At 37.6% G+C, this 12,223-nt stretch overlaps 1 protein-coding gene across 1 annotated transcript; it reads left to right on the top strand.

Moving 5' to 3' along the window:
• Nucleotides 1-9,598: 9,598 nt before the first annotated feature.
• On the top strand, nt 9,599-11,918 carry LOC113351140 (signal recognition particle receptor subunit alpha homolog). The gene is made up of 9 exons (XM_026595189.1): nt 9,599-9,795; nt 10,094-10,178; nt 10,255-10,350; nt 10,471-10,626; nt 10,767-10,871; nt 10,972-11,091; nt 11,376-11,500; nt 11,605-11,689; nt 11,793-11,918. Exons 1-9 carry the CDS (start codon nt 9,599-9,601, stop codon nt 11,916-11,918), a joined length of 1,095 nt encoding a protein of 364 aa, XP_026450974.1.
• The last annotated feature ends 305 nt before the right edge of the window (nt 11,919-12,223 follow it).

A 12,223-nucleotide genomic window follows, 5' to 3' on the forward strand; every position in this document is an offset into this window, starting at 1 on the left:
TTTCTTTGGCTTCGCCTTTGGAGGAAGAGGAACCTCTGTTACATCATTATTATTCCTTGTAACAATGGGAAAGAACGACGTTGAAAGACCACAGAAGTTTAAAGGAAAGGATTTCAAGAGATGGAAATCCAAGATGCTATTTTATCTAAGCCATCATGAACTGGATTATGTACTTGTTCCACATGATGAATTGATGAATGCTGAAGGTTTAACTGAGGAGGCGATCGAGTATAACAAGAGGTGTAATTTTCTGGCGAAAAATCATATCATGAATGGTTTGGAAGATGCGATGTATGATTTTTGCAATGCTAAAGAAAATTTCAGTGCTTATGATTTGTGGACTGCGTTAGAAGCAAAGTATCAAGCGGAGACTGCAGGGAGCAAGAAATTTTTGGTGGCGAAGTTTATGGATTTCAAGATGACGAATGATAAGCCTGTTGTTGATCAAATCCTCGAATTTCAACAGATCATTAATGAGATTATTGCTGAAGTATGGTAATTGATGAGACGTTTCAAGTATCTGCGGTAATTGAGAAGTTACCATCTTCTTGGTCTGAGTACAAAAAAACCTATGACATGAAACTGGCGAGATCAACATGGTTGAATAAGGAAAGAAATTTCAAGTGGAAGAGATGTTGTGCACCAAGGACAATAATGTGTTTTCTGAAAGGGACATGAGTAACAAAGCTCATATGACTTAACACAGATCTTCCAAAGCTGGAAAATGTGAAAGTAACAATCGTAACTCTGAGTGTGGTCCTCCCAAGAAAGGTATGTTTCGAAAATCAGAGTCTAGCATTACTAAAATTAAGGGTGCTTGTTATGCGTGTGGAGTTACTGGCCATATGGCAGTTCACTGTAGACATCGTAAGGACAAGAAGGATAATGCTAACTTGGTTGAAAAGAACAAGGACGAGTTTTCTGCTGTAGTGTCCGAAGTTAATTTGGTGACCAATGTGATGGACTGGTGGGTAGACTCTGGAGCTACCAAGCATGTTTGTGGGAACAGAGACCTGTTCACCTCCTACCAGAGGGTAGGGGAAATCGAGAAACTCTATATGGGAAACTCATCTGCGTCAGAGGTTGCAGGAAAAGGAAAGGTCGGTCTGAATCTCACATCTGGCAAGACTCTCACATTGAATGAAGATCTTCATGTTCCAGACATCTGCAAAAATCTTGCTTCTTGTTATGTTTTAGATGATAAGGGTTTTAAAGTTTCAATTGAGTCTGGAAAACTCATAGTAACTAAGGGCAATGATTATGTGAGTAAGGGTTATAAGACTGGGGGTCTTTATAAACTTAATGTAACCTGTCCTGAAGTGAAATTGAATGATTCTTCTGCTTACATGTGTGTGTCATCGAATATTTGGCATGGTAGACTTGGTCATGTAAATTACAAACCAATGCATAAACTGGATAGCGTAGGCTTCATACCCAAATTCACTTTAGATAAAAGTCATAAGTGTGAGATTTGCGTAGAATCTAAGCATGCTAAGAAAACATTCAGTAAGAATGTCTAGAGAAACACTAAAACCTTAGAGTTAATCCATTCAGACCTAGTTGACATGAAGTCAGTTCAAACTAGAGGTGGTAAGAAATGGTTTGTCACTTTTATAGATGATTGTACGAGGTACTGTCATGTTTATTTGCTTAGAGGGAAGGACGATGCCTTAGAAGCCTTTAAGATATATAAAGGTGAAGTTGAAAACTAATTGAATGCTACCATTAAAACTTTTAGGTCTGACCGTGGTGGTGAATATGAAATTCATGTTGGAAATTTCTGTGAAGAACATGGCATAATACATGAAACTACAACCCCTTATTCACCTCAATCCAATGGTGTAGCTGAACGTAAGAACCGTACCCTTAAGGATATGATGAATACCATGTTGATTAGTTCAGGATTACCTTCGAACTTGTGGGGGGGTGGGGTGTGAGGGGTGGGGTGGGGGGTGGGGGGGCTATCCTCTCAGCCAATTACATCCTGAAAAGAGTACTCTTTAAAGGATCAGATAAAACTCCATATGAGTTATGGAAAGGTAGACAACCATTATATGCTTACTTCAAAGTGTGGGGGTGCTTGGCAAAGGTGTCCATCCCTCCTCCTAAGACAACTAATATAGGACCCAAAACCGTTGATTGTGTTTTTATAGGGTATCCTGAGCATTCTAGTGCTCATAGGTTTATGGTTGTGAGTTCTGAAATTTCTGACATAGGGTTGAATACTATCATGGAGTCTAGGGATGCTGAGGTCTTTGAGAATGCATTTCCTATGAAACGTGATTCTCAAATGAGATATTTAGATGATCCCCTAGAATTTCCGTCAACCAATCAGTCATTACCTTTAGAGGAAGATGAACCAGAAATAGAACCTAGAAGAGGTAAAAGGGTTAAAACTAATAAAACCTATCCTGGTTGCATTACATACCTAACCGAGTCTGATCCTCAGACTTATAAAGAAGCCATGACTTGTCCTGAAGCTCCATGGTGGAAAGAAGCTTCAATTAGTGAAATGGATTTCATTCGAGAAAACGATACTTTTGAACTTGTAGATTTACCTCCAGGGTCTAAGGCCATAGTTTGTAAATGGATTTTCAAGAGAAAACGTAATATAAATGGAACTATTGAAAAATACAAGGCTAGGCTGGTAGCGAAAGGCTATAAACAGATAGAAGGTATAGATTTCTTAGCTCCATTAGGATGTTAATTGCTATAGCTTCTGTCCATAACCTAGAGATACATCAGATGGATGTAAAGAAACCGTTTTTGAATGGTGATTTAGATGAAGAAATATATATGGAACAACCCAAAGGATTTGTAGTTAAAGGTTGTGAAAAGAAAGTTTGTAAACTGAAGAAATCTTTGTATGGATTGAAACAAGCACCTAAACAGTGGCATGAGAAATTTGATCATGTGATGATTTCTAGTGGTTTTAGAATTAATGAATCTGATAAGTGTGTTTATACTAAACTTGTCAAGGATGCCTGTATGATTGTATGCTTGTATGTTCATGATATGCTTATACTAGATACAAACATGGATGTTATTAATACCACTAAGAAACTGTTGAATGAGAACTTTGACATGAAATACTTAGGCCCCGCTGAGTCAGGCTTATTATGTTGAATCCAGACTTAAGAAATATAATCAGTTTGACTGTAAACCTGTTTGCACTCCATATGATTCTTCTTGCAAACTCATGAATAATAAGGGCGTAGGTGTTAACCAACTTGAATACTCGAGAGTCACAGGAAGCCTGATGTATTTGATGAATTGTACGAGACCATACATTCTTATGATGTAAGTAGGTTAAGCAGGTATACTTGTAATCCAGGGAAGAAACGTTGGGATGCACTTATTAGAGTGCTAAAGTACTTGAAGTACACAATGACCTTTTGTTTGAATTACAAAGGGTATCCGGCCGTTCTTGAGGGATTTTTCGATGCAAACTGGATAGCAGACTCAGAGGAGTCTAAGTCTACGAGTGGATATGTATTCACTCTAGCAGGCGCGTCTGTATCTTGGAAGAGTTCCAAACAGACATGTATAGCTCGCTCAACTATGGAGTCATAGTTTATTGCGTTAGATAAAGCAGGAGAGTAGGCCGAATGGTTAAGAAACTTTTTAGAAAATATTCCTCTCTGGCATAGGCATGTGCTAGATATATCGATACATTGTGACAGAAAATCTGCAATAGGTAGAGCTAAGAATAGCTTATATAATGGAAAGTCTATACATATGCGTAGAAGACATGATTCTTTGAAATTACTAATCTCAACAAGCGTTATTTCCATAGATTGGACAAGGTCTAAGGAGAATATCACGGACCCTTTGACGAAAGGTTTGTCCAAGGAGATAGTTAGTAAAGCATCGAAGGGGATGGGGCTTAGGATCAAATAATTAAACTTGGCATGAAGGATACTCAACCTTGATGACTGGAGATCCCAAGATCAAGGTTTTGAATGAGACAACTAATTTGTGGTGGGTAAAGGTAAATACTATCAGAGAATTTCATTCTCTGTCCCTTCCCTATGGTGTTGATGTGATAGTGTGACTACATGTGGAGGATGACTTTTAATTAAGTCTTAATGAGTTCTATAGATTCAATTTAAGATTGAAGTGGGGTGTAGAAGTAAACACTCTTGATGTAACTCACCTATCTGAATGAGGAAGTGGGTCGCTTCCTATGAGAATGGAGCCGATTCTCTAGAGCATTCTGAGAAACAGGATTTGTCCAGGGCCAAAATGGACAAAACGGCACGAACGTAGCAACACTTGGAGGATATCATTCGTGGATGTTATTAGAATTACACTAAACACTAGAAGTTCAATACATCGCGTTCACTGTATAGCTAGTAGTTCCGGTAACTTCTCATTAAGCAAGGTTCAAGACCTCATGGACACCTTTACCTAAATGGTATTTTCCGTACTCTGATTTTTCGTTATTTACCGAGATTTCATTCATGTGGGGGATTGTTGGAGAAAATGAGTTATTTAATAAATGTATTTTTGGTCTTGGTATGGTTTGATCTCATGACCTAAGGGTCTAAGGATACTCACTCATTTTTGAGTGAATGAAATGGAACTTTTAGTCCCACATTGTGGAAAACTAAAGAGGTGCTCCACTATATAACCATGTTCTCATGGATATGTTGTAAAAAAAGGGGGTGGAGAAAAATACATGTTTCGACCCATGCCAATGCGTGTATACCATGCACCAAGTTCCTCTTCTACTCGTATTTATTTTTGGCGAATTTTTCTTTAGGAAATTAATTCAAAAAATATTTTCTTAAGAGTTTTATTTGTGAGAAATTCCTTTTACGAGTTTTACTTGTTTTTGAAGAAAACCAAAACCTAACTTGATTTGCAAGTATCTCATCCTATAAATATGACCCGAAATTCTGTTTTAAAAACACACAAGCAGCGACTATCACTAAGTCTACTTTTCTTTTTCTTCTTCTTGTTTTTTGTGCAGCGTTTTACTTCCATCCCTGTTGCTGAGTTCAAGAGTGGGTAACTTGCGTTGTGCTAACTCAAGTTATATCGGGAAGTCTTATCATGGACACATCTTCGCACGTTGGGGTTTAGTATTACTTCAGAGTATACCCGAACTAATGTGTTAAGGACAACTTGTTGAACCTGTGATTCTGCCCTCATCAATTTGTTCGTGATAGAGTTGTTTGATACGGTTCTTTATATTCATTATTTGATACATCTGAAGTTTCTTCTATTGTTGCAAAAAAAATCTTAACACATTATTATTCCTTGTAACAATGGGAAAGAACGACGTTGAAAGACCACAGAAGTTTAACGGAAAGGATTTCAAGAGATGGCAATCCAAGATGCTATTTTATCTAAGCCATCATGAACTGGATTATGTACTTGTTCCACATGATGAATTGATGAATGCTGAAGGTTTAACTGAGGAGGAGATCGAGTATAACAAGAGGTGTAATTTTCTGGTGAGAAATCATATCATGAATGGTTTGGAAGATGCGATGTATGATTTTTACAATGCTAAAGAAAATTTCAGTGCTTATGATTTGTGGACTGCGTTAGAAGCAAAGTATCAAGCGGAGACTGCAGGGAGCAAGAAATTTCTGGTGGCGAGGTTTATGGACTTTAAGATGACGAATGATAAGCCTGTTGTTAATCAAATCCTCGAATTTTAACAGATCATTAATGAGATTCTTGTTGAAGGTATGGTCATTGATGAGTACAAGAAAAAGCTAAGACATGAAACTGGCGAGATCAACATGGTTGAATAAGGAAAGAAAATTCAAGTGGAAGAGATGTTGTGCACCAAGGAAAATAATGTGCCTTCTGCAAGGGACATGAGTAACAAAGCTCATATGACTGAACACAGATCTTCCAAAGCTGGAAAAGGTGAGAGTAGCAATCAAAACTCTAAGCGTGGTCCTCCCAAGAAAGGTATGTTTCGAAAACCAGAGTCTAGCATCACTAAAATTAAGGGTGCTTGTTATGCATGTGGAGTTACTGGCCATATGGCAGTTCACTGTAGACATCGTAAGGACATGAAGGATAATGCTAACTTGGTTGAAAAGAACCAGGACGAGTTTTCTGCTGTAGTGTCCGAAGTTAATTTGGTGACCAATGTGATGGACTGGTGGGTAGACTCTGGAGCTACCAAGAATGTTTGTGGGAACAGAGACCTGTTCACCTCCTACCATAGGGTAGGGGAAATCGAGAAACTATATATGGGTAACTCATCTGCGTCAGAGGTTGCAGGAAAAGGAAAGGTCGGTCTGAATCTCATATCTGGCAAGACTCTCACATTGAATGAAGTTCTTCATGTTCCAGACATCTGCAAAAATCTTGTTTCTTGTTATGTTTTAGATGATAAGGGTTTTAAAGTTTCAATTGAGTCTGGAAAACTTATAGTAACTAAGGGCAATGATTATGTGAGTAAGGGTTATAAGACTGGGGGTCTTTATAAACTTAATGTAACCTGTCCTGAAGTGAAATTGAATGATTCTTCTGCTTACATGTGTGTTTCATCGAATGTTTGGCATGGTAGACTTGGTCATGTAAATTACAAACCAATGCATAAACTGGATAGCGTAGGCTGCATACCCAAATTCACTTTAGATAAAAGTCATAAGTGTGAGATTTGCGTAGAATCTAAGCATGCTAAGAAATCATTCAGTAAGAATGTCCAGAGAAACACTAAAACCTTAGAGTTAATCCATTCAGACCTAGTTGACATGAAGTCAGTTCAAACTAGAGGTGGTAAGAAATGGTTTGTCACTTTTATAGATGATTGTACGAGGTACTGTCATGTTTATTTGCTTAGAGGGAAGGACGATGCCTTAGAAGCCTTTAAGATATATAAAGGTGAAGTTGAAAACTAATTGAATGCTACCATTAAAACTTTTAGGTCTGACCGTGGTGGTGAATATGAAATTCATGTTGGAAATTTCTGTGAAGAACATGGCATAATACATGAAACTACAACCCCTTATTCACCTCAATCCAATGGTGTAGCTGAACGTAAGAACCGTACCTTAAGGATATGATGAATACCATGTTGATTAGTTCAGGATTACCTTCGAACTTTTGAGGGGATTCTATCCTGTCAGCCAATTACATCCTGAACAGAGTACCCTTTAAAGGATCAGATAAAACTCCATATGAGTTATGGAAAGGTAGACAACCATTTTATGCTTACTTCAAAGTATGGGGGTGCTTGGCAAAGATGTCCATCCCTCCTCCTAAGACAACTAAGATAGGACCCAAAACCGTTGATTGTGTTTTTATAGGGTATCCTGAGCATTCTAGTGCTCATAGGTTTATGGTTGTGAAATCTGAAATTTCTGACATAGGGTTGAATACTATCATGGAGTCTGGGTATGCTGAGTTCTTTGAGAATGTATTTCCTATGAAACGTGATTCTCGAAAGAGATGTTTAGATGATCCCCTAGAATTTCCGTCAACCAGTCAGTCATTACCTTTAGAGGAATATGAACCAGAAATAGAACCTAGAAGAGGTAAAAGGGTTAAAACTAAGAAAACCTATCCTGGTTGCATTACATACCTAGCCGAGTCTGATCCTCAGACTTATAAAGAAGACATGACTTGTCCTGAAGCTCCGTGGTGGAAAGAAGCTTCAATTAATGAAATGGATTTCATTCGAGAAAACGATACTTTTGAACTTGTAGATTTACCTCCAGGGTCTAAGGCCATAGGTTGTAAATGGATTTTCAAGAGAAAACGTAATATAAATGGAATTATTGAAAAATACAAGGCTAGATTGGTAGCGAAAGACTATAAACAGATAGAAGGTATAGATTTCTTTGATACATATTCACCAGTGAGTAGAATTAGCTCCATTAGGATGTTAATTGCTATAGCTTCTGTTCATAACCTAGAGATACATCAGATGGATGTAAAGACAACGTTTTTGAATGGTTATTTAGATGAAGAAATATATATGGAACAACCCGAAGGATTTGTAGTTAAAGGTTGTGGAAAGAAAGTTTGTAAACTGAAGAAATCTTTGTATGGATTGAAACAAGTACCTAAACAGTGGCATGAGAAATTTGATCATGTGATGATTTCTAGTGGTTTTAGAATTAATGAATCTGATAAGTGTGTTTATACCAAACTTGTCTAGGATGCATGTATGATTGTATGCTTGTATGTTGATGATATGCTTATACTAGGTACAAACATGGATGTTATTAATACCACTAAGAAACTGTTGAATGAGAACTTTGACATGAAAGACTTAGGCCCCGCTGATGTCATATTAGGGATGAAGATTAGAAAAACTTCTAATGGCTATAGTCTGAGTCAGTCTTATTATGTTGAATCCAGACTTAAGAAATATAATCAGTTTGACTGTAAACCTGTTTGCACTCCATATAATTCTTCTTGCAAACTCATGAAGAATAAGGGTGTAGGTGTTAACCAACTTGAGTACTCGAGAGTCATAGGAATCCTGATGTATTTGATGAATTGTACGAGACCATACATTGCTTATGTTATGAGTAGGTTAAGCAGGTATACTTGTAATCCAGGGCAGAAACATTGGGATGCACTAATTAGAGTGCTAAAGTACTTGAAGTACACAATGTCCTTTTGTTTGAATTACAAAGGGTGTCCGGCCGTTCTTGAGTGATTTTGCGATGCAAACTGGATAGAAGACTCAGAGGAGTCTAAGTCTACGAGTGGATATGTACTCACTCTAGCAGGTGCGTCTGTATCTTGGAAGAGTTCCAAACAGACATGTATAGCTCGCTCAACTATGGAGTCGGAGTTTATTGCGTTAGATAAAGCAGGAGAGGAGGACGAAAGGGTAAGAAACTTTTTAGAAGATATTCCTCTCTGGCATAGGCCTATGCCAGCTATATCGATACATTGTGAAAGCAAATCTGCAATATGTAGGGCTAAGAATAGCTTCTACAATGGAAAGTTTATACATATGCGTAGAAAACATGATTCTTTGAAATTACTAATCTCAACAGGCGTTATTTCCATAGATTGGAACGAAATATCAGGTCTTAGGTTTTTCTTGTACTCAGACCAAGAAGATGGTAACTTCTCAATTACCGCAGATACTTGAAACGTCTCATCAATGACCATACCTTCAACAAGAATCTCATTAATGATCTGTTGAAATTCGAGGAATTGATCAATAACAGGTTTATCATTCGTCATCTTGAAGTCCATCAAATTCGCCACCAGAAATTTCTTTCTCCCTACAGTCTCCGCTTGATAATTTGCTTCTAACGCAGTCCACAAATCATAAGCACTGAAATTTTGTTTAGCATTGTAAAAATCATACATCGCATCTTCCAAACTATTCATGATATGATTTTTCGCCAGAAAATTACACCTCTTGTTATACTCGATCGCCTCCTCAGTTAAACCTTCAGCATTCATCAATTCATCATGTGGAACAAGTACATAATCCAGTTCATGATGGCTTAGATAAAAAAGCATCTTGGATTGCCATCTCTTGAAATCCTTTCCGTTAAACTTCTGTGGTCTTTCAACGTCGTTCTTTCCCATTGTTACAAGGAATAATAATGATGTAACAGAGGTTCCACTTCCTCCAAAGGCGAAGCCAAAGAAAATGGTAACAAAGAATTCACCAACAGAGGCTGAGCTGAATTATTCGGTTCCTGTTGATAAGAGAGGGATTGAGAACAAGGAAGTTGTGGTAGAGAATCATGGTAAAAGTATGATGGATGAGAAGCAAGATGAGGTAGCTGGCAATGACCCCAAGCTCAATGAAAAAATGGAAGCATGGTTTTCGTCAATTTTCCAGAGGTCATTATTCCTTCTCGCCTGTATTTTTTTTTTCTTTTCTTATGTTCCTTGTGCTATTGGTTGATACTAGATAACACCTTAAAAAAAAACATACCATGGCTGAAATTTCTTGGATTTTTTATTTCTATTTGTGACATGCATGTTACTTTAATATCTTTCACCATTATCTTCTTGCTCAGTGAAACTCAGTCTCAGTCCAATTTTATCACGTGATTTCCTTCGATTAACGAAGTTTTAATAAAGTCTCTCTATGTTTTATTTTATATATCATTCTTACTGAAGCATCTTGTGATTTCAGTGTCGCAGGAAAAGCAAATTTAGAGAAGTCAGACCTTCAACCAGCACTTAAAGCCATTAAAGATAGGCTCCTGACCAAGAATGTGGTATGTTTGTCTTTCCAATTCTGTTGGATTTCACATGGTTATGAAACCTGCTTATGCCACTTATTTGTTTTGTCAGGCGGAAGAAATAGCTGAGAAGCTTTGTGAGTCCGTAGCGGCTAGTCTTGTAGGAAAAAAGCTGGCTTCATTCACTAGCGTATCATCAACAGTTCAGGTATGTGTGATGTTAATATTTTCACTGCATCAATATTCTGAATAATGGACCATTTGCTTGTGTGTTTTATATTTTACATGTAACAGCCTAAGAATTTATAATATGGAATGGTGTCTGCAGGCAGCAATGGAAGACGCAGTTGTTCGCATTTTAACTCCCAAACACTCTATTGATGTATTGAGGGATATACATGATGCCAAGGAGCAAGGGAGGCCATATGTGATCACTTTTGTTGGTGTAAATGGAGTCGGAAAGTCTACCATTCTTGCTAAGATTCTGCAAACTTTTTGCTCATTAGATTTAGAAGAAGTTCACTCGTTTAAGAGATAGTTTTGCCATAACTTTCTAGGAATTACTTGGCTACGTACAGGCTCTATCCATTTTAATAATCCTCTGCTTATCATTTATTTTTGATGGCATACTGGCTTAAAGAGAACGATATTAGTGTTATGATGGCTGCTTGCGATACATTTAGGTCTGGAGCAGTTGAACAGCTTCGAACTCATGCTCGTAAGCTCCAGGTATGTTGATGAAACTGCTCGAGTCTTTTGGTTTTGAACATTTCGTGATTAACAATGGACTTAGTTGCAAATTCTGATATGTTCTTTCTTTCTTATTCAGATTCCTATATTTGAGAAAGGCCACGAAAAGGATCCTGCTATTGTGGCAAAGCAAGCAATCCAAGAAGCAAGGCGAAATGGTTCAGATGTGGTGCTTGTTGATACAGCTGGACGTATGCAGGTAAACGGTTAGCTTTTAATGTATACATGTTAGATTTTGGTTCAAAATTAACTACAATTTCATTGCATGTGTCATAAACCACTGCATGTATAGCATATAATACATATAGATACTGTTGTCCCTCAAATGGTATAATACTTGCGGCAAGAGACAGGTCTACTAGTCGAACTTGAAGTATATTTAAGACTGAGAGTCACTTAACTCGCTATTTTCTCACTGATATTAGCTGATATATGGTTCTTTGTGGCCAAGTTAAAGAAATGTACTTTTTATGTAGTCTCCAGGATAACGAACCATTGATGAGGGCCCTCTCGAAGCTTGTATCCCTCAACAGCCAGGACCTAGTTCTGTTTGTTGGAGAAGCACTGGTTGGGAACGATGCTGTAGATCAACTATCAAAATTCAATCAGGTTGGTTGATGCTGAAATATTGATGTATTGTATTTATCCTTCCTAGTAAATAAATGAACAGTGATAAAGAAATCCCACCTTTATAATTTCCTTTGTTTTTTGCAAAATTGGCAGATCTCTCAAACACACCTAGTTCCACCGTGATGGATGGGATTGTGCTCACAAAGTTCGATTGTATTGATGATAAGGTAAAATGAGATCATAATCCAGTAAAACTAAGTCATACAGGGATTTTGGATTTAGTTAATTTTCTCTGATGATTCTATTCTTGTGTTTTATTGGTGAATTTAGGTTGGAGCTGCGCTTTCCATGGTGTATGTATCGAGAGCACCAGTGATGTTTGTAGGTTGCGGACAGTCCTACAAAGACTTGCAGACGCTAAAAGTCAAAATCATTGTCGAGACTCTCCTCAAGTAGAAGAACAAATTCGGAACTGAAAAGAACAAATAGCGTGTTGCCATGTTTCATTGATCGTTTGCGTTCTTTCCCTACTAGTATGAACTTATGGCTTCTGCTGCTGCAATTATGATTTTCATTCTTCCTCGTTTTTTCCTACGACCTCATGGAATCGAGTCTGATCAACATTATAATCTGGCACCATTGGTTTAATTCTTTACACACCCCTGCAAATTTATGTGACCGCTTCTTCACATGCATCATTATTGATGTTGAAAAGCATTTGAAGTCGCCCATAAAAAACGTAACTTGATTTCTCAAGATAT

Source organism: Papaver somniferum, chromosome 2 (assembly GCF_003573695.1).
Source record: "Papaver somniferum cultivar HN1 chromosome 2, ASM357369v1, whole genome shotgun sequence".
In the NCBI taxonomy this organism is placed as follows: Eukaryota; Viridiplantae; Streptophyta; class Magnoliopsida; order Ranunculales; family Papaveraceae; genus Papaver; species Papaver somniferum.